General features: G+C 35.5%; 3 protein-coding genes across 4 annotated transcripts; 2 read left to right on the top strand and 1 right to left on the bottom strand.

Annotated features, from left to right (window-relative positions):
• Positions 1–1,361: 1,361 nt before the first annotated feature.
• LOC118046391 (uncharacterized) lies at positions 1,362–6,375 on the top strand. The gene is made up of 7 exons (XM_035055278.2): positions 1,362–1,563; positions 2,949–3,188; positions 3,365–3,420; positions 3,509–3,587; positions 3,660–3,798; positions 5,169–5,282; positions 5,766–6,375. Exons 2-7 carry the CDS (start codon positions 3,019–3,021, stop codon positions 5,955–5,957), a joined length of 750 nt encoding a protein of 249 aa, XP_034911169.1. The 5' UTR covers positions 1,362–1,563; positions 2,949–3,018; the 3' UTR covers positions 5,958–6,375.
• A 1,841-nt stretch (positions 6,376–8,216) lies between these two features.
• Positions 8,217–10,399, top strand: LOC118046390 (WUSCHEL-related homeobox 6). The gene is made up of 4 exons (XM_035055277.2): positions 8,217–8,642; positions 8,755–9,066; positions 9,373–9,452; positions 9,709–10,399. Exons 1-4 carry the CDS (start codon positions 8,507–8,509, stop codon positions 10,129–10,131), a joined length of 951 nt encoding a protein of 316 aa, XP_034911168.1. The 5' UTR covers positions 8,217–8,506; the 3' UTR covers positions 10,132–10,399.
• Positions 10,400–13,420: 3,021 nt separating this feature from the next.
• LOC118046389 (protein ESMERALDA 1) lies at positions 13,421–21,479 on the bottom strand. Of its 2 annotated transcripts, XM_035055274.2 has the most exons (10): positions 20,736–21,479; positions 20,255–20,324; positions 19,188–19,255; positions 18,967–19,055; positions 16,757–16,954; positions 15,646–15,850; positions 15,364–15,531; positions 14,517–14,684; positions 14,243–14,433; positions 13,421–14,049 (listed from the first exon to the last, which is right to left on the bottom strand). In XM_035055274.2, the coding sequence occupies exons 1-10, from the start codon at positions 21,123–21,125 to the stop codon at positions 13,887–13,889; spliced, it is 1,710 nt and encodes a 569-aa protein (XP_034911165.1). In that variant the 5' UTR covers positions 21,126–21,479; the 3' UTR covers positions 13,421–13,886. The 2 variants fall into 2 exon arrangements, with proteins under 2 accessions (XP_034911165.1, XP_034911166.1); XM_035055275.2 differs by lacking the exon at positions 20,736–21,479 and having other exon boundaries at positions 19,188–19,277; positions 20,255–20,325.
• Between the last annotated feature and the right edge of the window lie 4,905 nt (positions 21,480–26,384).

A 26,384-nucleotide genomic window follows, 5' to 3' on the forward strand; every position in this document is an offset into this window, starting at 1 on the left:
GAGTCTATTTGTTTTTGCATCTGAAAAAAAATATTATTTTTTTTATTTTAAATTATTTTTTAATATTTTAATATGCAGAAAAGGCCGGGAGGGAGACCAAAATGGGGTATGGGCTGGTTTACGTGGCTTGCTTGATCGGATTGGTGGTTTTATGGGCTTCTTTATACGGTAATGTTGGATTTCCTTGTGAGAAGTATATGGGCCTTGGTGTTGGATTCTGTTAACTGTTTATTGCTTAGAGCTTAATGAAGGAAGGGAGCAATGCACCTACCTTACTTAAAAACAGACAAAATAAAAATGACTGTAAATTTGGACTCCGAAGAAAATCTTAAGAAGACTCAATAAAGTCAACTTTGTAATATATAAAAATCAGTTTTAGACAAAGACTAGTAATTCTACTTAGCATAATCTTAATCTCTAATTATAATAATAATTTGCGTAATGCAGGCTTTTCTTCATGGTTATGAATTAAATAATCTTGTTTGGTGAAATGGGTTCAAGTTTCAGTGACAGTGATTTTATTGTTACGTAATAAAGGAGTTGTCACGTGTTGTAAAAGCAATGCTGATTTGGACATCATGTTAAATTAAAAAAGGAAAAATAATATTTAACCTAGTTTTCTTGCAGAAGAAAAATAAAATACTCTGGTGGTGTTGTTTAACTAATCTAGTTTTAATATTTTTTTTAAAAGTTATTAGTTTGAGTTTTATAAGCTCGGATTACTGAAAGCTTACATAATCATTAATTTTAGAATTCGTAGAATTAAGTCGATGTATATATAAATTGTTATAATTAAAATAAAAAAAACAATCTACCCCATCAGTACTTGCAATTAAATGACGGGCACTAATTTGGTTAGAGCTTTAGATTGGATTTGACTTTAATGAATAATAAATATTTTATCTATAATAAAAATCATTTTAGATTGTGTTTATTTTCGGGTAAAAACGTGGTTTTGAAAATTTTTATTTTGAATTATTTAATTTTTATTTTTAAATCATTTTGAAATTTTAAAAAATAAATAAAAATATTATTTTAAAATATTTTACAAACAAAAAATACTTTATAAAAATAATAAGTAACGCATTGACCATCGTAGACCCAATCCAATTTTAATCAATGGTATTTAATGAAACCATTAGCTAATAACTGGGAGTGTGGTGTGTTTGCAAGACAGAGAAGATCTAGGCCATTACAAATTATAATCGGCTGTCAAAAACGAAATTAAGGGTATTTTTTTTTTTCAATAAGAAGAAAGAAAAAAAGAGAAAAGAAGGACGAGGCAACGATGGTGGCACTGGCAGGGAAAAGTAAAACCAATATGGCACATTTATTGGCGAGATGGAATATGCGGAAAGTAGAAATACAAAAGAGGAAGAAGATTCGTGGGATTCATGCGCATCTCTCCCTCTCATATTCTCTTCTCCTTCCTTTTTTCTTGTCCAAGTGCCCACTTTTCCACTCACCTTCCCAAATCAACTCCTCCTTCCTGCTGTCCTCTCCTCCTCATAAACACTCAACCCCCCCGCCTCCCTCCTTAACTCAGCACGCACATCTTTTGGGGTATCTCTCTCTCCATACCACAATTATATATATGTTTATTTATGTCCTTTTGTTTCTGCATGTGTTTATGTTTATGTTCTAATTAATCGAAACTCTAAAATGGCCTTGCTCGTTTGTGTCTGCTATGCTTAGTTTGATATTCTCAGGACCACTGTCACCTTACAACGTTGGGTTTTTCTTTCTTTTATGAAACTAGTTGAGAAAGGGCTTTGCTTTACTCTTCTCTCTTTTTTTTCCTCCAGGAAAAATAAGGTTTGTTAATTAACCCATGCATTAAACACTTATTGATTAAGGAACCGATGAGAAACTAGAGGGGTTTTGCTAGAAGCAGCTTTAGAGTTTTCTTGAGTAAAATTTTGGAATTCTTGCGATTGAACAGGACATCATGAGTTTGGATTCGATCCATTCCACTAAGAATAGCATTGATAAGTTTGGATTTCATTAACATTTAGATGAATGTCACACCAATCTTGATTCTGATATAGTTTCTCACATACGCTTGCTAATTGGCTCCACAATCTTCTTTGCTGATTTTAGTGATTTTGTGGCCAAGAGTACTCGCTTTTTACCCCATTATATTCACGTGTTTATGATAAGTTTTTTCTTGATTAGATTTTTTGAGTAGTTTTGCAGCTTCCTCCTTCTAGCCAAATGATCAAATTCTTATGAAGGTGGAGGTTATGCTAATTATGGCAGGTCGGAAAAAAAATATTGTCTGAGATGACACGTCCGTGCAAAACAACGGGCCTATAAATGAATGTGTATAGAACATTGATGTGGTGAGGGTGGAAGGTATAGTAATGAGGGAAAAAATGATTTAGGTTAAATAGGGTAGTGAGTTTTAATTTCTCAGAATCTTTTGGAAAATATGGCCTTGGATGGAGCAAAAGGATTGAAAAAAATAAAATTGACCCATTTAGTTTGAGATTATTTCTTTGCTCCATGACTTGAGTTATGTAATATGTTGCTCGAAATGGTAGGCTGGCAGTTATGACTATTCCTAGCCAATAAACTCCTTAAACATGATGAAAGGGGGGCTTGGACTCCAAGATTTTAGTACTATCTACAGATTCTATTAGAAGCAAGGTCGCAATTGTGAAGGTTGTCCAAATACTATTCAAATACTTTTTCGTTATTTACTACATATAGCTCAATGGTTAATTGATGTGCCCTCTCTGTTCTAGCTGCTCATGTAGAATACACAAGTTCTGAGCTTATTTTCCTGTTTTGTTTGGTAATATGATCAGGTCAATATTCTCTTTCCTTAACACCCTTGATATCTCTGCTTCTAAGGACACTTGCAGACAAATAAAGGGTAGTTTAATTTCTGATAGACCCAAGTACGTGTGCTCTCTGTAATGAATTCATGTTCTGTTTTGGTGCAGAAATTGAGAAGAATATTCAACTTTTCCTTTTGATGCCAGCAATCTTGCTGGCAATCATACTTATGACATTATGAGTCACCAGAGTACATTCAATCCCAGTAAAACCCTAGAGGGTGTGCATGGAATCCATGTTGTCCCTCATTCTCCATTTGCTTTGAAAGAGATCAATCAACAGGGGGACTTCCCCCAATCAACCTGTGAAAGTTCAGGCAATGGATTGAATCAGCTGCTGTTGATGCAGTAAGTGTAAAACCTTTCAGCCAATGTAAAACAAGTTTCACTGCTAAATTACCAGTAGCACCAATGCAAAATCTGTTAATCCCCACACATAAGATATATTCAGGTCTACAAAGTTATGAAACTGTGAAATTGGTGAGATCCCCCCAACAATAACTTGTCTTTTATTTCTTCTCCAGGAGAGTATGGCAGCAAAGACCAGGATGTTTGAGGCCTATCCAGGGCTGTATTCATGGTATTACAATTATAAATACAAACCTTTTAATCTTGGTAATTCATTTATTACATTTAATATGCGCTCTAATGTATAATACTTTCACTAGGTGATCAACATCTTGCAGAAACAGTTGCCAATGTGATTACGTCTCTTCCTTTTATTGCTCTCGGTATCCAGGCTCCAAGGTAGTAATATTTTTCTGGGAGATGCTTTATAAACATATCCTTTTCTGATTCTTTTCTCTATTGTATATACAGGAAGAACTTGAATACTAAGTTGTATGCTAACTCATTAATTGGAGTTGGAGTTGCCTCAAGTTTGTATCATTCTTCAAGAGGAAAGCTGAGGAAGTATTTGAGATGGTTTGACTATACAATGATAGCGACAGCAACAGTAGTATGTTGTCCAAATTAACTCTTGCATTTTAGCAGAACTATACTATCAAGGTTATAGGCATGTGTAGATTCGATTATATATGCTGAGCTGGAATGTTATTTGTGGAATTAGATGTGATACTTCTCAGCTCTGACACTCACGTATCTGGTTTAGCACCTTTTTTTCAGTGTTAAATTCAAAAACAACAACGACGATGGCAATGATTAAGCGGCTGAAGTGTTCATGTGCATTATGTTTGATTCGGTTTTATGCTATATTAGGCAAATGGGCCTCGTGGTGTAATCCCTGGCATCCTCATATAATGAGTGTTCTTTTTATCTTTTCTTCCCCTCCTTTTGTGTTCCGAATTCAGTCATATACTTGTCTTATGACCTGTTTGAATACCCCAAGTTACAAATCTACAAAACATTGATTTTCATTTCATGGAAGCCATCAGTCACCTCAACTCACATCTGCACCTCCCGTCTCCACAGATTTCCCTCATACCACTGTATACATCTTCCTATGAATGAGTGCACTTCAAATCCTATTATTTTCTTTGTTGCCTTTTAGCATTCAAGTCTTCCATGTTTCAGATGCACGTGTTCTACATGCCTGTTTTTGACTTCTTAAATAATGTTGCACCCCTGTGAAATGTTATGTTTAGTTTCACACATGCACGCCAATCTTGCAACGTTCTTATAACTACTCTTGTCCACCCATCAGGGTGTAATTCTTGTAGAAATATTCTCTATATTCTTCATCCTTAACGGTGTCTAGATTGTAGATTATACTTCCTTTCTCTGTTATAGAATTTCCTCTGACATTGTGGAGTAGTATCTTCATTAGCCGGAAGGGAGTTCATTTCTTCCCTTGTTTCCTTCCCGGTGGCCCCATTGCTTGTTTGGCACTTTCTTCCTCTTGCAAAGGTCCAGATCAAATTCATGACTTGCATTTGTTACCATCTTGGGTTCCATGAAGTAGAGGTCTTGAAAAAGTAATTTCACTTGAACACAATAGACCAGATGTGGATAGCATGCCTAGTGTGTTGTCGAGTGCCCCCTAGACTTAGACCCAAAGCACAAAAGCTCGTTGAGGATACCTTGACCACTAACCAAAAAAAAAGAAGGAAACAAAGAAGACCCTTAAAATTTACTCTAGCAACACAATTCAACTCCAGTTTCTTACCTCAAAATTGAAGCAAACTTGCAAGGAAATCTCTTTGAATGCATGATGACAAAGTAACTGCAAATATAACTTTTTTTGAAGCTCTGCTCTGCCTTTTGGTTTAGTTATTCCTTTGCTAATAAGTAATGCTTTCTTCTCACACTTTTGCTTTAAGTATTTGAGCTACACGGGCATGAATTTGATAACTGAATTATCTTTTGCAGTGTTTGTCAAGGGCCCTGCGAAATGAGAACCCAAAGTTTTTGATGGCTGCATCTGCAGCATTATTGCCTATCCAGCCTCTGATGGTCTCTGCTATTCATACAGGGATGATGGAGGTAAATCACCTCATTTCTTACCTCTTAAAAAGGTGATAAGAGTTCAGTTTGCCTTGGTCCACGAATCTTGTGACTAAAATGATGATGCCAATGACAGTTTCCATTGTTGAATAGCCCTGAACCGAAATAATTGCTGAAAATGTATTTACATATTAGACTGGCATTTATTTTTCCTTCGTGCTTGGTCAGCTTGGTTATAACTATGATTTCAAGAAATTATTAATTACTGAACAGCATCTTGTAGTTTGAATACCAGCAACCTGCTGAGTGCATGGCACGTCTATATTGCTGAAGCCAAGGATGTGACCAATGAAAACTTGAAAATCAAAAGCCAGTGTGGATTCACACCGCTATATTCACCAAGATTATTATATTGATTTCCTTCATTGGTGGCAATTTGATGTCCTTAATTGGGTATGTCAATTTTTTTTGGTTATATTCGTGTTGCTAATAATTGGATTTCCCTTGAATTATTCTTTCCAGGTAGCATTTGCAAAAAGGGCATTAAAAGATCCAGATCTAAGGATGGCACATAATTTGCATAAGATGTCATCGTTGTTGGGGGGTGTTCTTTTCATTGCTGATGATTGCTTTCCCACTACTCCTTTCCTTCATGCTGGTTGGCATCTTGCTGCAGCTATTGGTGTCGGCACCTGTAACAAGCTTCTTAAGTAGTGTATATATCTCAGATCACTTTCTTATGATTCATTTATCCTTTGGGCTGCAGTTTCTCCTCAAACACGAGGATGGGTATAAATTCCATGCCTTCCTTTAACCAGGTAAGGAGAGGAAGGGATAGATTTGCTCTTTTCAGTTAGCTTCTTGCAGCTCAACGGTCCAACTATCGTTGGGTTTTTGTAATTTCTTCCAGTCTAGTTTCATTTAGCCATTCATAACATCTAAAAAGAAATGCAGTTGCTGTATTTATTCAGCACAAGAGCCATTTATCTGATACTCTAATAGGTGTGTGGCATTTTCATTTTCTGTTTATATATCACAATCAGCAGTATGAAAGAGAGAATTGCTTCATCTGCTTTAGATCAAATGTAGAACCCAGCTATCAATTGATATTATCTATCAGTTATATTTTTCACTCAACTAGCAAGGAATGGCATATAGATGATCGCACAATGACCAATAGTTGATCGCATGCCTGATCTCACCTTAGCTTGATCTGTACTTTTGATTTGATCATGAATGTCAACGTGCATGTTCAACAGATGGGTTATCCAAAATGGTCATATTTCTTGTAATCGTTTTTTTATTTCTCTGAGTTTTCCATGCACGCTGACACATCCTAGCAATTAATTAATATGATTATGGTTCCAAAAAATGTCTCCAAGGGGGACAAAACACACATTCGTCTGAAAAAATTTGCATCGTCCGGTCTATTATGATGACCCAGCTGAAGCTAAACAGATCCCGGGAACAAGTGATAGAGAGTAACTGTTGGGGACATTCATGAATATATCAGAGCACAATCTGCTTCGTTTTTCGATTTCTGTTCGATAAAGAAGAGCTCGTTTCTTTCTTTTCTCAACAAATAGACCTGTCATAGGTAATGGGAGAGCTGCATGCAGTGTGCTGCTGCAGCTGCATTACGTTACACAGAATGTGTGGAGTAGCCCTGTATATAACAAGTGCTGCCTGCATTCTAGTTTTGTGCAGTTAGCAATGAGTGCATAAGAACTGAAATCATGAACGGATTGCACGAGACACGATGAAGTTTTAGTAGCAATAATAACGATTGTAGTGTGTGGTGCTTGGAGGTAAGCTAGGCACTGTGGTTGTTTCAAATGCATAAAAAAGGGAGACGCTATACAGGTGATTATTAATTTGTACATGACGCTGATAGTAATATAGTTGGCGAAACACAAGTCAGGAGATATGAAATATGATAAAGATTGTATGGTTTTGAAATCATAAACGCTCAGCAATGGAGCCCTATAATGTCTACTGTGGTTATTAGAAATCAGTCTCATTCACGCTTGAATTGGCAGATGGAAATTGTTTCATCTCCGGTTTGATCCGGATCCGGATCCGGATCCAATCACCCACCGTCCTTATCTCATGACCATCTCATGACTATTTGAATCCGTCATGCAAGTGTGGGTAGGCATTATCGTAACAAATTAATATGTGCATAAAAAACAATGTCTCTAAGCTAAGCCTTTTTGTATTTACAGTGCACCTTTACTATTAGGCTAATTGATTAAAAAAACACCTGGATTTTTAGCCAACCCAGCTTAATCTGACCTTTTTTCATTTTTTTTTTTAATTTTGATTAATTGATGACGAAGGCAATTGCAATTTTATCAGGTTTTCTCGTCAAAAATATCATATGTTTTTAAAGTAGGTCGTCAGTTGCCTTAAATCGATAGTTGGGAAGGAAAAAAACGACAGGTTAAAAATGAAGTTGGGCTTAACTAAGAGTTACGACGTGGTTTCTCTATATATATTTTTTAATTTATATGGATGTTTTACGCGCTTTATCACAATTAATTCTGTGGTCATTGAACATCTTACAAACTTAATAAACATGAAAGACATGAGGAGTGATAAACATACATAATAAAATTTAAATCCTAATATAAAAAAAAGAAGGAAACAAGCTCCTATTATCACTAGTCCAATGACTGAATTGCATGTTTCCTCTATTTAGACATTGAGGTGTAGACTTCATATTATATTTTAGAAAGTACAATTTGCCTCAATCTCCTAATTACGGCGTGAATAATCTCAATCCCTGTATCCCAACTGAGCGCTGAAAACTAATAACTAATTAGAAACACATATTTTTAAATATCTTTTAACGAGCGTTCATCTGTTCATGGGACAGTCATTAATTACCCATGCTGAAAGAATATTGACTTGATGGATTTTTTTGCTGGGCTCGTCTCGTCTCCCAATGTCTCGCAGATTCATGTAACCCTTTGTTTTGTCCTCTCTCTCTCTCTCTCAGCGTGTGATTTTCGTGAGGGCATGGTCAACATACAGTCCTCCCGCAACCAGAAAAAAGAAGAAAAGGAGCGCACTGCTCTTTTCCTCCGGGGTTAAACCAAAATGCCTTGATTTCAAGTTTCTCTATTTCTTCATCTCCATTTACTGTCGCTAGTGCAGTCTATGAAGAGATAGATCATTCCTTAGATACACAGAGCATCCAGGCCAAACGGAGAGAGAGAGAGAATCAGGGTAATTAATTATAGGTAGCTAGCTTCTTCACCATGTGGATGATAAATGGTGGAGACAGCAAGGAGCCTAGCATGAACGATTTCTTCAACCCAAAGCCCAACACTACTACACTTTGCACAAATACGACTGCAACTCCTCTCACATATGTAGGACTAAAACATCATCCCGGTATGCCTGCAACATATCTCTCTTAACAGTCTTTTAATTAGTAGCTACTTAGTTTTATTATACATGTGCGTTTACACACGTATATGTATATAATTAATATTGGTGCATGCAGCCAAAACAAGTGAGCAAAGCGGGGGGAGAAAACTCAAAGAGCAAGCAGAAGCAACGAGAAGTTCGAGATGGAACCCAACAGCAGAGCAGCTACTAGCACTAGAAGAAAAGTACAGTTGCGGAGTTCGAACTCCAACAACTAACCAAATCCAACAAATAACTTCAGAGCTTCGAAGGTTTGGGAAGATTGAAGGGAAGAATGTGTTTTACTGGTTTCAAAACCACAAGGCAAGAGAAAGACAAAAACGCCGTCAAGTACAACAAAAACACAATAATACTGATCATGAAAGCTTGAATAAGCTGAAAGAATCAGGTATTAATTTTGCTTGCTTTCACAATATTTGTACCTTTTTTTTCCTGGCTAGTTAGGGTACACACTGCACATACTATATATATGGTTGTGTGTAACTACCAGAAATGTCTAACATTCTGGTAATCTTGTTGGTCTTCTCATAAAAAAAAAAAGCAAACAAACACAGATAGAGAGAACATGTTTTTCTGCCCATTCTTCTCTTGGTTGACTGATTGCTGCCTTTTTTGGTTTTGCAGTGATTCAATTTCTTCTCTTGCTTGACTCTTTGAGATGTCATTTTCTTTGTTCTGTTTCACTTGTTAATAGGTCCGAGGAGGACAGTTCTTGGAACTGATAAAACAAACAACTTGGCACCTCATTCAAAATGCAGTACCGATCATGTAGAGGTTTGTACATCATCTTTGTCCTATATATGCTATTTGTTTCCAATGGTTAGAGTAAAGATACACCCAAAGATCAGTGAAATAACAATTATTTGATCACGAGTTCAGAGACAAGTTAATTAAAGAGCTTTTGCATGTCTGAACGAAAGATGCTCAAAAGCTGCATCCCTCGTTATCATGCAAGAACTCAGAAATTCTTGGACTACATTATAAGAATGCACTTGGATTCTTATTTGTTACTTTTGTGTTTTTTTCTAAGGGACCTGCTTCAGTGAATGGAGCAGCAATAGCAGAAAGTGGAACACATGGGTGGTCAGAATTCGAGGAGAGGGAATTACAGCAGATGAAAAGTATCAGTCTTGATATGCATGCCATGTGGCAAACCATGGACTTGTCTTCCTCCACTCCCGTCCACTGCTTGACTAGCACCGTGACCACAACAGCGTCAAAATTCACAAGCCTTGAAGAGCACAGTTCGCTGTTGAGACCCACCAAGACAGCAACTCATGCAAATCATGATGGTGAAATTAGGGAAGCTCAAACTCTTCAGCTGTTTCCACTTTGTAGTGATGGTGGTAATGGTGCTAATGGTACCAATAATGACAGAAATGTACCCATCAGGACCATAAATACGACCTTCACCCCAAGCCAGTTTTTTGAGTTTCTTCCTCTGAAGAACTGAAAGGAAACAGCAGCTAACCCATGTGACTACAATGCAGCTCTTAATTGCTTTGCTGTATATGCAACGTGGTTGATATGTTCACGTTTGTTTTCTAGTTGGAGATTGGGTGCTGTTCTTTCTGTTCACATCATGCACAGAGCAACTGTAGGATAAGGACATCTTTTAGTATTGTTTGAGATGTTGCCTTGTGCATTTGGACATTGTTGGTTAAGCCAAGGTAGACCTCCACTCTTCCCTACAGAGGCGTTTTCCTGACAAGATTTCTATTATGCAGACATTGTAGTACATGGATGTGAACGAGTTTGTCGTTGAATTGAACCTTGAATCTAGACTCGCTGTAGATGTATGCATTTTTTTCTTCTTTAATTACAAAGGAGAGGTAGGTTTGAACACAAAATCTGTTAAGGAAAAAAGAAATCTACTGTCAATTGAGCTACGTATGCATGTTGGTTCATAGGATTTATAATAGAATAAAGTAGAATACTTTATTCCTATCGAGGGGATAGATACAATATTGCTTTTCTTAATTATACTATAATGCATTAAAACCGACGGCCTTCGAATACAAATTCAATAAAATTAGGATAAGTGGGTGGGTCTCTATATATATATATTACCAAGAATACAATTTTTATAGAACGCAATTAGTTACGCTACTTCCTTTTTGGTTTCTCGCGCTAGTTTGGATTAAAAATAACTAATTTAAAAAAAGTGAAACCATGGAGAACGTTTTTTTTTTTTTTTGGTATTCTTACTGATACAATGTATCATCTTCAAAAACTTTCAATTTATTCTTTATTTAACTTAAATTTTAAATTAAATTGTATGATAGTTATTTTAATAAATATAATCTAATCGATTTAATAAATTTAAAAATAACTGAATGTTTGATAAAAAAATATGATTTTGTTTTTTAAAAATTTTTTCTAAATAATATATTTTTATTAAAATAATATTATATATAAATTTTATGACTTAACTTATTAAACACTCTGAATCTTGCTGTCATTTTTCTGCAAATCACACTAGCAACTGGGAAATTTTCAGGTTGGTCAAACTGGTCAATACTTTTCCTCCCGTTCTTAAAAAGCGACGCTGTCTTTTTATAATTTACATCTTCAACTAACAACAATCCATGAAACTCATGCACCTGAATATCCCATTGATCTTTGCTGAGAGAGAGGGGAGGTGCCCACAAGTTGTTGCTGAAAAATTTGCAGGGTTTTTGTCACTGAATGTCTGGTGCAAGGTTGAAAAAGCAGACAGAAAAAATAACAGTGCGAAAAAATAATAGTGAAGAGAATGGTACACAAAAACACAGAACTTAGAAAAAAATAAAGATAATTAATTAATAATGGTACATACCATGAAAACGAGGGCAATCTAAAACTTTTACCTGAAAAAAATAAAAATAAAAAACCCCACACGTATGATGCAGTACTGAAGAATCACCAAAACTTGGCACAGGTGAGATTTTTTTTCACGTCAGACAGATTTTTTAGATTGCCTTTGTTTTATGATATACACTATCATTACTTAATTCTCTTTACTTTTTCAAATATTTATTTCATTCTAAACATGATTTTAATCTTTATGTTTATTAAATGCTGAAAAGAACTGTGTTTAACCTATTTCCATTCATTATGAATAACTCTTTGAGATTTGCAGCTTGGATTCTATTTATAGAAAGAAAAAAAATCCATATATCAGTATAATTATTGGAAATATAAACAACTAAATAATTCATCAAATAACCATGAATATTTTGTTCATGAAAGGAGAAGGGATTTTTAGTTCATTGTAGGATCGAAGAAATCTATTCCAATTGATTCGGTCTAGAGTTTGAAGGGGGAAATTAACAAATAAATTTACAAGGAGACAAGATCTTACAAGGAAAAATAATAAAGCAATAATGGTGTCTACTATGAAACGAGGGTATCTAAAAATCTTAACCTGCCTCGGAAAAAAAAAACATAACATGAGGAGATATGGCGTGGGAGAGCATTGAAAGTCTGAGTTTTTGTTGCAAGGCACTTCTTGTTTTATAGCCCCTGAAGGGCCTGTTTTATATTTTGTGCTTTTGGTTTATAGGTATTGTTTAGTTAATATATGTTTTCTTTTAAATAAATAAAAAAGTGTTTATTATATTATCTATTTTTTTAATTAAAATGATAAGTTTCTCTTTTATAATTATTATTATTATAACTACTACTGCTATTATTACACATACCAGATATGTTAATATTTTATGTAACTTGATTCTAAAAAAAAATATTATATGTCTATATATATTATTATTATATTTTTTTAGTTTTTTGAAATTAAAAAGTACTTTTACTAAAAAAAAAGGATACACGTCATATGTAAGTTTAATAAGTTATAAATTATTTAATATTACTGAAAAAATATTCATTAAAATATTTCCAGTACGTTAGATTACTTGATTTTATATCTTAAAAGCGCAATAATAAGTTTCAATTAAACCCTATTTAACTGCTTCAAATGTAAAGCATGATAATCAGTTATCAAATATTATTTTTACCCCGGCGAACTGCATCATCACACCAAACAACAAAAGGTGGCAGTACCAAACAAGCCCTCAGGATCTGGATCTCAATCTGAGTGTGGTCACCAAATCCTGCAATATTTGGATCCTGCAATATTTGGATCCCAATCTCTATTTTTTTTATTAACTATATTTGGATCCATCATGACTTCAAAAACACGAGAGGGTCCAAATCCAAAAAGATACAAGACAGCTTTTATAATGAAAAAGACCAAAAAAGAGAAGGGAAAATAAATCTAATAACTATTTAATAGCATTAATTATTTGCTTAACAAGGGATATTTTGCTCCTAAACCAAAATTAAATCTTTTTTCTAATTGAATCTTAACCCTTTCTAATTGAGACAATTTTCATAGAACAAGATTAAATCCTTTTCTGATTTGAGTTTCAAATAAATCATCCAAACTGGAGCATCTACAATAAAATACCATTTTACCTAGAGTTCTTAAAATGTTGATTGCTCAAAATGTTCCTGCCTAAATATTTTGGCCGACCAAAATTTGAAATTCCAAATCATTTTTTTTCCTCAAAATATTCAATTGCAAGACATTAGTCAAGTGGCCAGGCTCGGTGCCTAACTAGTTGCCCAAAAATGTCACAGCAAAAGATCAGCCATCAATAGCTTCACTTAAAATCTTACCAAGAAACAGGATTCACTAGACGAGCAATCACGAGGCAAGGCAAGAACATGTATGCAACTTGTAAGAAAAGGAACAATCAAGCTACGAAAAAAATGATACCCTGAATTTTCACAAAGGTACACAATTCGTGTCCTTTTTCTAGGGGCTTGCACGTCTATCAAGCTTGCAACTAATTTACAAGCAACGAGAAAACCAGGGTACAAAAGAATCTGACTAGCCATTGTACAGCTTGTTAGATACAGCAGCTGTAGCAGTATGTATGATAACAATGCTCAGTTAATACCCGGGGTAAAATGTTGTCTGCGTCCTCTGGCATCATGTACAAAAAGTTGCAGCTTCCCCATTTCAAGTCCCGGGAAATAATCTGATGAATGCGAACTCCATTAAATCCTTGAAGCTCCCAAAATTGAGGTGTAAGCCCTCCCACCACGCAGGAAGGGGGAAAAAAATGAAAGAATTGCGAGATGAAAAAATTGGAGTCATCAGCAAGATGTGTCCACAAAAATACCCGTAGAAGAAACAACAATCAAAATCTATTTTGAAGCGGGTCATGTAACTGAAGATGATCTTGAATCTTCTGTTCTGTTCACACGGCACATGCAATCTGGGCATGGATAGGAATATACGGAGTCACTTGGCCTTTTGAGTTCAAATCCTTTAGAATCACTGTGAGACCGCATATTCATCATGTGTCGCTTGAAGCTCTTCCATCTGCCAAAAAAGAGGAAATACTAAAAAGTCAGTGCTTGTTTCTGTACAATAATGTGCATTCTAAACAACCAAACATGTTCAGGCTCCAGTCCCCTTCAATTCTTTATCCGATCATTTTAGTCTAGCACCACATGAAATGCAGGGTCAAAATCAAACTCAAGGGTGCTATCTGTGAAGCAATATAAATCCATACCCGATTTTCGGATTATCAAAGAGCAATGCTAACTTTCGCTTGTCTGGCCTGATTGTCTTGGAGTGTCCACCATACAAGAATCTTCTATGACCCATCAAAAAATGGGGGAAGTTGCCACCCTGAGTTGTCACAAATACCTCACTGTGAAGACACACAGTGTAGTCTATTGCAGCCATCCTGGAAGAATAATTCTGGAAGCAGCAACTCAAGTCAAATCAATGACACTTAATCAGGCCCGAAAGATGGATGAGAGATAACCACAAACCATACAGACCTTGAATGGATCAAGTTCCTCATCCAATGCCAGCATGTCTTTAGTTAACAGATTTGGAAACATTTCCAAGAGCGGGGCCATGTATTTTTCAGAATTGTAAATTTTTCCAGAGGCCAAATAGATATGCGTGTTTTTATCAAAACCCATGCCCCTAAGCATCAATCCAACCTGAGAAGGTTTAAAAAATATCATGCTATGAGAAAACTAAACCAAAATCTACAAACCTACAGGCACATGTATAAGAAGCTTTACAGTTACATAAGCAGATGGAAGTTTTATTTACACCTCATTATGTTGAGAAGTCTCAATTTAAGGTAAGAAAGTGATCAGAGTGTTTCATATATATTCACCAGTGCTTCATGGTTGGGTCAATACCTGCTTTCCTTTGGACTTCAAATTTAAACTAGTAGTGACAAAATACAGAATTTGCATGATAGCTCAAGAGAATGTGAGGTTATGGGACCACAGTTTCTTAGGCCATACACAGTGCAGTTACTTGCCGACATGTTGAAAGCTGTTTGTACTTCCTAGGTTGTAAACTGAACCCATTTCTCAGTCATCTCAGAGCTAGAAGAACATATGCACCTACTTATCCACCAACTTTTAAGATAGTGACAAAAAAACAGCTGAAATATTTCCAGTTTACTTTAGAATGTCTCAACAAGGATTCACAATAAGGGAAAAACATTGGCAACGATTAGCTTTCACAATAGCTTCTACCGAAGTGTCAAGCACGAGTATTTTACACCTATTTGACCATGAAGATCATGTAAAGAGAACACATGGAATTGAATTTTGAGTATTGCTTTTCAATGGAATCGAGTAACAGAATATGAATGTATATTACCTCTAAAGGAGTAAGAGGACACTTCCCATTGAGCCTAATTGCCCCAGGACGTATCGTCCGACCAGGCTTTGTAAATTTTCCTTTCCAACCCCTTTCCCTCGCTTCCTTCATGTCTTTAGCTTCTTGCTCTCCACCATCAAATACACAGCAAGAGAAAGCAACCATGTCCTGCAAGTGTGCATTTGGGACCAATTTAAAATTTCACCCAAAAACTACAAAACATTGTTGGTTGTAATAGTAAACAACTCTAGCATTGAAACTGCTAATTTAATGACAGCTAACCTCTTCAAAGCGAAGATGAATAGAAACATACTTTCCACCATGGCTTGCGCTGCGTTCTTTCATTCTTGCTACCAATGTTTCTCCCATAGTTAATATGGGATTTGAGAACCTTAAAGCTTCATAATTTGCCAAACATCTAAGCCGTTGGACAGCTGGAGGAACGTCAAATGATAAGCGATTTGCAAACGGAGAAATCCTTATGACCCTGAGACGGTTTTCAAAAATCATTGCTTCAAATTAACAATCATAAAAATTGATTGCAATATATTCAGCAGTCATCGGTAAAAGACACACAGGGAGACTCATGAAACATCATCAGAATGTGCCGGAGTCGTTCCAAAGAAAGACATCATTGTGGCGTAGACACACCAACAAAACCAGAAACAAGAGAATTAATTCTCTAGAAGAAATTCAGCTTTTCTTATATCAATATATGATGTTCTGTATGAATGTCTGCATATGGTGCTTATCTATAGACAACAAGACAAATAAAATAAGAAACCTACTAAATAGAATTCCTAAACAGTCAAATAATAATTCCCAACGTTGTTTTTCTTCATCCCCCATCGCTGCCTACCTACACTTCGAACATGTTTGCATCATATGTTGGTTATAATAATCTCTCGAGAAAAGCAATCAAAATAGGGAAAATGCATCAGAGTAGTCAGGGTCAGAATCTAAGGTTTAACATCAATACAGTGATGCAGACAGTTTCAATGTTAAGATGTAATTCTCTTTTACAGAGTGAAATAAACTGTTACAGAGCAATACAAGAAAGAAGTTATAAATTAATTACAACAGATTAGATTAATTTGACCAAAGAAAGTGATCAATTAATAATGACAGATTAGATTAATTTGACCTTGACAATCATTCATAATAAATACCAACACGTCCAAAACTTATTTGTGTAACCACCACGGGGGCTGCCCAAAACCACATCTTAAGGTATCAATGGATGGTATGGTTATCAGCACAAACTGAAACATAGAATGAAATGAGGGAGGGGAACACCTGGAATGACTAGCTGTTTAGATGGAACACAGAGTAGGCAAGTTAAAAGGTGGGAAATCTATGTTGTAACAAATAAGATTACAGCTTTACCACTCACCTTTCTTCTAATAGCTTTGGAAGGACAACATCCCTGTAATACTGAACAGGTGCCCATGCTTTTACTCTGAAGTTCTGGACATTAGTCATGTTGTTATCATAACGCTCCATAAGATATCCAGGAATCTTATCAACCACCCTTACTACATTTTCTAAAGTACTGATAAAATAGTCCTCATCATATATGTCTTCGAATTTGCTGCACAAGTAAAACCCCGTCTCAGCTGCTTTGGTCTATATGAAAACAGGTCTCTTGGAACAAGATATTATTATTTACACATAAATTTCTCATAAAATGTGGAATAAAAACAATAAAAGGATTCCACTTGTAGACAATGTTGTGCTTTGTTCACAACACAATCAACAAGTACAAAAATAAATAAAAATCATCAATTTGTTTGCCCAACTTCAAAACTGCTCTTTTTCTCAAATAGAAATTTTAGATCATGGATAATTTACACATGTATCTCTCTCATTCATGAGCTAGTTCAATGAAAAAGGTAGAAGATAGTCAAAGGAACCTCTCAAACCAAATGCACACCTTGCAGAAAGCATACCTAACAATACAAAATCAACTTAAATATTTCTCACAAAATATCAATCTCCAAGAACCATATTTTTCAAGAGGTAACATGTGATAGGGTGGGAACATCTAGCAACCACTAGACAAACCAGCTTGGAATCTCCCTCATAAAGGTACAAACAAAACAAGCTAGTAACCACAACACAAACCAGTATGAAAATCAAAATCATCTATCATGATAAATAATCCACCCAAACTACCCATATGTAATTTCTTTTGACCATATTTAAAATAGACCAAAGAATCTTATTTCTGTCAAGAAGCCAATTCTGTTAGGAATTCAAAAAACTGAAGTTTCACAACTTTGTGTGCTTGGTTGAATACAAAAGATACAAGGAAAAGGTGGTAAAGTAATTGCCCACTACGCAACAAAATGCCCATAGTTCATAGCAGCAAACCTCTGCCACGAAATCTAGTCCACATGGAAGAAAAAAGTGGGAATCGATAGGACATCAATCAGGCCCAAACTTTTACAATAATGCACACGGAAAAACATGGCAGTTAGCTGCAACCTATGCCAAAAAATTACTTTGATCAAACCTGACATATATAATAAAGTTGCATCATATACAATTATCCACCATAACTGCTAACTGAATTCTCGCCTTAATTGTTGAAACTACAGCTAGGGTCAAATGAAGAAAGCGGACAGCTCCAAGGTTTTAATATAAGCATGCAACTGTTTGCTCATCCAGTCAACCCTCAAGCTAATTTTTCAAAGCAAACGAATATGCATTTGATTTGTTTATCAATGAAAATGTCCCAAAACAAAAAAATCATCCAAACTATACCCTCCTAGAAGCCAAGTTTGAGTGATTTAAAATTGATTCTATCATGGCCAACTTTTATGGCAGGTCTTACAGAGAAAGTGCAAAGGGGAACTCTCAAAAAGTATTCAAGTATATCTGACCAGCATATGTAAACATGCATGAAAGAACCAATGCTATACACCGTTTAGATATTAAAATCCAAATAACTAAACCAAATCATCCATTATTTGTATGACTTGATAGATTCTAAATTATCTCCAACAGAAAACTCATACTATCTAACATGACCCATGCATGAAACAATCAACCACAATCAACAGGACCAAGGGGAGGGAGATGACAAATCCAAACAGTGTCTAATAGATAATCTAATGGAAACTCTAGTGCAGAATTAGTGTCTTAATAAGAGTTTTTCTGCCCATACAGAGTAGAGGAAATAGTTTTTATAATATATTTTGGCAGATAAAATGTTGACAGGCATCACACGAGCATGAGCTGTTGCAAGTTTATTTGATTTTAGCGTGCATTTAAGCAGTAAGCTAAGCAGCTTCTTATGGTATTGACCAAATTGGGAAATCCGAGCATTTGTATGCAGAATACAATAGTTAATTTACAGATGCCTTTTACAATAGTTAGGTCAACTTATAGCCATATTAATATCCCAACATCTTGGGAACCTTTTTATCAGATTAAGCTACTTGAAAAGGGATAATACAGCATATGACGTGGTTTTCCTACAAGTTACTTCAGTAGTAAAGTTCACGAGTCAAACCAATAAAATCTCGTACTTTTTTCTCAATTATGACATTATTAGGCATATGGTCCCAAAAGATTACAAAAGAACAGGTGTTGACAAACCTAGGATCTCTCCAGATACTATGATAATGAAAGTTAGGAATGAGGAGGGTTGCATTAAGAAAGCCCGCCACAGCAACCGCATTGCATATCTACAAGGATCCACAGCAATTGTGTTGAGAATACAAAATTGACAATTTGTTAAATGAACAAGAAGCTTGATACTAAGAAAATCATGAACATTTATGACTATGAAATAAGCAAAAACAAAGAATGAAACCAACCGAAGTTCTCTGCTGATTCAGACCACCATTTGCCTCGACATAGATGTAACCATTTGATTCAGGTAAGCCTATCATGAAACATCCACAACACTGAAACTTGGTAAACATAAAGACAAACATGACTAACACTTGGACAAGAAACATGTAGGACACCAAAAAAAAAAAATGAAAACATGATTACAAAGATATTGGCAAGTATTTATAGTGAGGAAAACATATTATTTATCTCTAACCAATAAGAAAAATCCTCCTGCTATTCTATGGCATAAAAAAAATTCTTGAATGATATTGAGACTGAAACAGATTGTTAAAGGTGGGAGCTACAATAAATACAGTCCTGTATTAAAATGAAAAAGGTAGCATTGGTTTTCTTTTCTTTCATAGCAGTAAGAGTGACCACAAGAACAGGTATTCGTGATGCAAAACCAGAATTAGATGTTATGTTTGCAATGGTGAGCCAAAAAAAATAGTAGCAATGATTTGAATAGAGTAAAACTTATGATCATTAACCATATAAATACCAGAATGACCAATTTCAATGGGGCCCAGCTTCTTTTGACAGAAGAAAGCAGGCAATGAATTGAAATGCAGGATAAGTATAAACAGTGAGAAGTCAATCCCAATCCTATGCAGCATATCCTATTAAAAACATCTGCAGACCAACTGCCTCAAAACAACTGCGACCATTATATTCAGACAGACTTTTTCATGCTCCTGTACATTCTCTTTATCCATACAAGAATGATGCAAGCCTAAACAGAAACAAATGCCACGCACAAGTGCACACAATACAGCTACTGTTCAAATAAAAGCAACAAAGCTTCATTAACATCCAATTACATCTTATTAAGGAAACCATATTTCTGCAACTAAAAAGATCCAAATCCAAGTATCTCGTACAGCAGAGATGCATAAAACTAAAGCGAGCAAAAATTAATTGATATTGATAAAAGGTTTATATCAAACAATTGCAATAATTAAAACCCTACATACTATTCGCAACACTACACTTCAAAGACCAGCTTGTCAAGATATAGCATAATGAAGCTCCTTGACATAATCCATACCTTCAAAAGACTTCTTTATGCACTGTCTCCACTCACCACTTCTATACGAGTTTTTCCATACAGCTGATAGCTACAAGGAATTCAATTTCTTATCAACACGGACTAAAACATGAGTAAAGAGTAAATCATAAACATAAAAACCAATGCATGAGTGATTCTATAGATAGCCATAACAAGCAGCCAAGCACAAATATATATATATATATATATATATATATAAGGCATTTAGAACTATAATAATGCATTTAGAATCACTCCTATACATATAGACATTGCTATACATATCACAAATTGGAGCCAGCAACATCAAGCTGCCCCGTTTAAAAAATGAAACAAAACTAAGTGATAATTAAAAATTTAGATAGTTAAATCACACTTTGATTCTGATTTACAATTCATACGATGCCAAACAGTTTCTACTGCAAGATCCCAACTTTCCAAATCATGCAGAAAATAAAGAAAGAAATAATAAAAAGCGTACCGCATCAGCTGAAGAATTATCGGCATCCATTTCCAGTCGAAGCTTCTCATAAATCTGAGGGCTCCGATAAACCGAACCAGGAGCAGGCTTATGGTCAATTACAGGGCCAACATCGAGCGACACCGTTCCCATGTACAAAAGCATACCAGAAATATAAATGAGAGGAGCGAAAAGGAAAATCCCCTGGCGGCGGAGGAGGGCAGAGAGGAGGAACCAAGCGAGGCGGTGTGCGAGGGACCTTCCTGGCGGGTAGGAGGAAGGGGTGAACCGGCCAGACTTGGACCGGCCTCCTCCTCCACTTCCGTGACGGTACCTAGGTGAACGGAGCGGCGATTGAGGCGGTGAGGGTGTTGTGTGGCCGCTGCTAGGTATTCTATTGTATGCGTGCATTTAGTAGAATTGCAATAGTAATTCGATTTGGATCTTCGTCGTTTTGATTACTAGTTCTTTCCTACGACGTGTCGTCATGCATCTCTGTGTTTTTAGTGCTCTCCCTGTACCTCTCCCCTCTCTTTCTTGATTTCTCTCCCCCTCTCTCTCTTGTTTGGAATGGTTTTAGAAGGGGAAAGACAGAGAGACAGAGAGAGAGAGAGAGAGAGAGAGAGAGAGAGCACGTGGTGGTGGGGAGAGATTGTGCAAGGAAGGAATGTATTTAAAAAAAAAAAACAGAGAGGGTGTTTTGATGGTGGGACTCGAGAATGGCTTCCAAATGCTGTTGTTCTCGATGAGAAATATAATACGTTTAAGATTAGATCGATGTTGTTTTCTCTCTTGTCGCTATTTCTTTGTTTGAAAATTTAAATGACGCATCAAGTTAACTAAAGCATCCCTGACCTCTTTTCTAATAGGAAGATTTTAGAATATCCTGGGATAATTAATAATATTAATTTTATAAATTTACAAACAAAATAATGAAAAAAAAAATCACATTCTAATCTATATAAAATATATTTAGAATATTATTTTTCCTCTCTCTTTATTTTTTCACTCTTTACATTTGTATCATTTTCATGGAGCAAATATTAGCGGTAAGGGCTGAAGCACTCAAAAAAATTCACCAAAACATACTGGCCCATGGTATGGATGGTTTATTTAAGCGTTGATTAAAAACAAGTTTGAATGTTGGCAGCAAAAACTGGCTTTGAGGTGTCCAGTGATTTCTTTTTTAAAATGTTTTTAAAAAGATACCCTTATATTATATTATATATATATATATAACAGTATCATTTCAATAAAAATTCATCGCCCTGCATTCAATATTAACAACTCATGTGTCCGTTGACCGAGAACACTTTTCATTTTCTTATTTATTTATTTCTTAACGACGATCCACCTCTTGCATTTTATTCTCGCCTTTTATTATTTTTTTTGTTCTTTGCACAATTAATTAATCACATGAAAAAAGTTGTTTGGATTTTGCCAAGATTTATAAGCAGCTTGGGAACAAATAGTCTGGCTCCCATTTTCTCGACGAAACCAAGAAAACTAATGAAAAGGAATTGTAATTTGCGTGAGGCTGCTTTTTTTTTTATTTTCTTAACATCAGCAAGGCTGCATCAATCAACGAAATTAGAAGAGAAGGCAGTTGACACAGGAAAGCAATTGTAGTCCAAGTAATCATATGCTATCAATGCCCCTTGTTTTAGAAGGGAAGCACGTGCCATGACGAGGCACAGCTGAGTGGCGTCACTGGCGCGTTGCTCGTTGCCCTCTCCTTCGTGTCTGCTACCAGACCCCAACAAAAGCACATGCACTCGCTTCAACCTGGTTTGATTTTGTATTTGTGATTGTTTTTATTTTTTTTTTAAAAAAATATATATTTAATTGATTTTTTGATTTTTTAAAAAATTATATATTAAAAATGCATAAAAAAATTTCACACTTTAAATTATTTGTACACTACAAGAATAAACAGTGCCTTCAGCCATCATCACAGCGCCCATATTCCCTTCCAATTTTGTTGTTCCTTTTATGTTAAGCTATACTCCTCACGTTGTGATCTTTGTTTAAACCTTGGAAAAAAACCACTAAAGAAACATCCCCAGTGGCTGGAATGTAGGAACTCTGAAACATTCCTGACCGAAACGTAAACTTACAAGTTCGAATGTAGATCGTAGGGGACTGATTTGAGCTTTAATTGCCTGATGCGATCGCCTTGTCTTGTAAGACAGAATCAAAAGGATGCTAACTTCAAACACAGACATTAAATTTGGAGAATATCACAACCTTCATCCCTAATCAAATGGTGCCTTTTATTTTAATCATGCCAGATGCATCACAGGCATGTGAATTGAAGATAATGCAGGGAATTTTTAAATCAATGGAAGCAACCTCATTTATGGGGACACTCTGTGCTGCGACACCTTTATTTTCACCATTGGCTGAAAAACTTAAATAATTCCAATCCAGGTGCTTCTACTAGTTATTTTATGTTCTTGCATCCATACGGCAATTGCGCGTGGTTGTCTTACAGAAACGCATCGCTACAGTTCTGTCAGTCATGACACCCTCTTCAAGTTAATTATTTAATTTAATTTAAATTTAATTTAACTACTGATCTCTTTTCTTGCCCTGTTTCCCCCTGTTGGCTGGCCTGTGATTGCTTTATTTCACAGATTTGTTGGTCTACCAATTTTTTTCTTACATGAAAAAGACACGAAGCTAAAATTTACAAGAGGGCCAATTTGATTTCAGGACAAGCAAGTTGGGCTCTCGGCACGTGCTCCACCAGTGACCAGACCTCTATTCATTGCCAGCTCTGTGAAAAACCCCAGCACAAAAAAAGACAAGTGGCCAACTAAAAGAAAATACGGAGAAACTTGAGAGAATTATATATATAAAAAATTAAATTAAATTATACTTCCAAATCCTTGTTTCTATTTCAACTCAACTTTTATTTTAAAAAAGTTTAGCAATCGATCTAAATTGAAAAGCTAGGGTTCATGTCACTTTATCTCAATCAAACCCAAAGCATTCCATCTGCCAAGAGCAGCAGTTTCCTAAGATTTGCTCGGACGAGGAGACCATTAAATTAACCAACCATGCCTACAGCTCACGGTCTAAAAGCAATTGATGATGAACGGGGACACCACGTGTTGCTTTTTCCATGATCAAACGAGGCAGGTGAGGTTGGCTTGAAAAGTTGCCTCTCCTCGTGTGCTCGAGAAGAAAGCAGCTCTTCAAACTCTGGCAAGGGGGCAACGGGAAGAAATGGAAAATCGATTTTCATCGCGGGTATTCTCGTGTAAGCTAGAATACATTTTCTTAAATCATTTAAAAAATATTTAGTTTTTCTTGTTGACGCGCAAGCTATCCTAGAGATATTCTTCCACCCCTGAAAAACAAAAACGCAACACATGAAGAAATTTGCCACCGAAAAGAGCACTTCTCTTGGCAAATCAGGACAGCGACTCACGTTACGGTCACTGAGATTTTCCAATCAGACAGTTCATTGCCTAGTTAGCCTATACATTACACTTTCTCACTATGTTGTTGTGGGCCTACTAAGAAACTAACTTGAGGTTGTCCAGTTGTCTTCCTTGTTTATCTCCTCAATCACGGCCTCAGGAGACGCAAGCACACGGACATGGATGTAAGAACAGACAGTACTAGAGGGGTCAACCATGTAGATTGGAATTTTGGGCCTCACAGGATGATTTTGCAAATTACTAGGCTGGCATTAAGATTGCAGAAGAGATCTTTTTTTTTTTTTTTTTTTTTTTTAAATGTAACTAAAAATTTTCATATCATGAAAAAACTATTTTGTATTATTATTAAACCCGATATAATAGATTAATTTTGAAATTTCTTATATGAACTGTGAAAGACCATCTAAATCAAATGACTTAAACTTTTAGGTTATATCTCAATATATAATTTATATTATTTTTTAATACATCCTCCTTGTCTCCCTTCAAATAAAAGCTTTTTGGTCTTAAAACTTATATAGATCCATATTACCTTATACTTAATTTTTATCAAATAAATATGAATTGTAAGATTTGAACTGTGACCGCTTGGTCATTAAGACTCTGATATCATGTCAAATAACCATCTTAACCCAATAACTTAAACTTTTAGATGAGGTTCCAGAATATGATTTATATTATTTTCTAACATGGACTAGGTCAAAATTAAACTATATAGAGATTATCTTGATATAACTCTGTCAATTTGATCGGTTCAAGAGCAACCCGACCAAACAATAAAAAGATATGAGAATGAAATTAAAAAAAAAAATTAACATAAAAAACCTTCCTTAGCTTTTGTTTAAAATTAATTTGTGTGAGAGTTTTATAGATATAATCTAGTCAACTTGATCAATCTAAAAACAATTCAATTACAAAGGATGGAATTGAAAAAAAATATTAGGTTGAAATAAGAAAAAAAAAAGAGTGAAATTAAAAAAATAATAAAAAGAAGAAAAATAAAAGGGAGCAATACAGAGTAGAATTAGCATCGCCAGGTGCATGTACTGTCTGGTGGTCCGAGAGATGTGGTTTGCTCCAAGACTTTGCCTGGAACAAATTCATCACCCTTTAATGCAATGCCAGGCATGCCGATCATCACCATTGAATATTCATTCTTTAAAATGGTGCAGATCTTATGACAATTATAATCATAGTTAAAAATCAAAATGCCGTAGTTTTAACCCAAAAAAAAACAAAATCAACACATTAAAAACCAGGTTTTGTCCCGAATCAACAGGATCTTAGATCAACTTAAATTTGGCAACCCATGGTCATAAATCAACTTAGATTTGGCTAATTTAACCATTCGTCTATTTTTCAACCTGGACAGATTCAAACTCTGGAAGAACAAGATCCAGATCAAGCCTTTCAGGTTTCATAACCATGACCATCCCCCTATTCTGCCAACAACTTTAAAATGCAAAAATCTCGAAATTTCAAGATCCATATCTCAGAACGGACTGGTGGTCTGGGAGTCGCATATCTAAATTCCAAAAAAGAAATCATGTTTTCAACTGAGTCTCCGACTCTCCATAGACACTAAATAAAACCTTTACTGTCGAAGTCTCTGAATAATTAAGCGTAAATCTTTTAATGATCTCCCTTTCGGGCATAATGCATAATCTGAATTTTAATTTGCTGCAAATCTAAACCTCACTTAGCATCTCATGGCACACGCGCCAAACTAAATTCCTCAAAGCAATAACCAATAAGAGAATACAAAGAACAATAATCCTACCATGCATTCTCGCAACCAAGCTAGCATCTACGAGATATAATCCAGTTATTTAAATCGAGTTACATCCACAAATGTCATTGAAGTATGATATTGGAATGATCAATCAATAGTCTTGAAAAAAATCAATAGTGCAAAAACCAATTCACTGGCATTTAACATTTCAATCATTGATAGCATAAAGCATCAACGGATAGGCCAACCTATCCGTTCATCCACGACCCACTTGCTCTAATCATTAAGTCAACCTGTCGGTAAGTTAATCAGCAAAATCTCAGAGCCATTTTCACCATGAACTCGAAAGTCTTCGTCAAATTAACCAACACTTGAATCAGTCATGTACTTATTCCCATATGGTTCTGTTTCAGGATAGTTAAAGACGAAAATAACGCAAAAACAAGGGGGAAAACCCCAGAAAACAGAGACAGATAATTGCCATTCTCA

This window comes from Populus alba, chromosome 10, assembly GCF_005239225.2.
Source record: "Populus alba chromosome 10, ASM523922v2, whole genome shotgun sequence".
Classification (NCBI taxonomy): domain Eukaryota; kingdom Viridiplantae; phylum Streptophyta; class Magnoliopsida; order Malpighiales; family Salicaceae; genus Populus; species Populus alba.

What these genes read in the sequence shown, in the direction of transcription:
- LOC118046391 (XM_035055278.2), top strand. Translation starts at nt 3,019, where the DNA reads ATGAGTCACCAGAGTACATTCAATCCCAGTAAAACCCTAGAGGGTGTG. An exon ending in TGATAGCGACAGCAACAGTA is followed by an intron (nt 3,799 to 5,168) that starts GTATGTTGTCCA and finishes TATCTTTTGCAG; the next exon opens with TGTTTGTCAAGGGCCCTGCG. An exon ending in TTCATACAGGGATGATGGAG is followed by an intron (nt 5,283 to 5,765) that starts GTAAATCACCTC and finishes TATTCTTTCCAG; the next exon opens with GTAGCATTTGCAAAAAGGGC.
- LOC118046390 (XM_035055277.2), top strand. Translation starts at nt 8,507, where the DNA reads ATGTGGATGATAAATGGTGGAGACAGCAAGGAGCCTAGCATGAACGAT. An exon ending in AGGACTAAAACATCATCCCG is followed by an intron (nt 8,643 to 8,754) that starts GTATGCCTGCAA and finishes TGGTGCATGCAG; the next exon opens with CCAAAACAAGTGAGCAAAGC. An exon ending in GCAGTACCGATCATGTAGAG is followed by an intron (nt 9,453 to 9,708) that starts GTTTGTACATCA and finishes TTTTTTTCTAAG; the next exon opens with GGACCTGCTTCAGTGAATGG.
- LOC118046389 (XM_035055274.2), bottom strand. Translation starts at nt 21,125, where the DNA reads ATGCACGCATACAATAGAATACCTAGCAGCGGCCACACAACACCCTCA. An exon ending in TGAATCAGCAGAGAACTTCG is followed by an intron (nt 19,056 to 19,187) that starts GTTGGTTTCATT and finishes GGATCCTTGTAG; the next exon opens with ATATGCAATGCGGTTGCTGT. An exon ending in CCAAAGCTATTAGAAGAAAG is followed by an intron (nt 15,851 to 16,756) that starts GTGAGTGGTAAA and finishes AAACCGTCTCAG; the next exon opens with GGTCATAAGGATTTCTCCGT.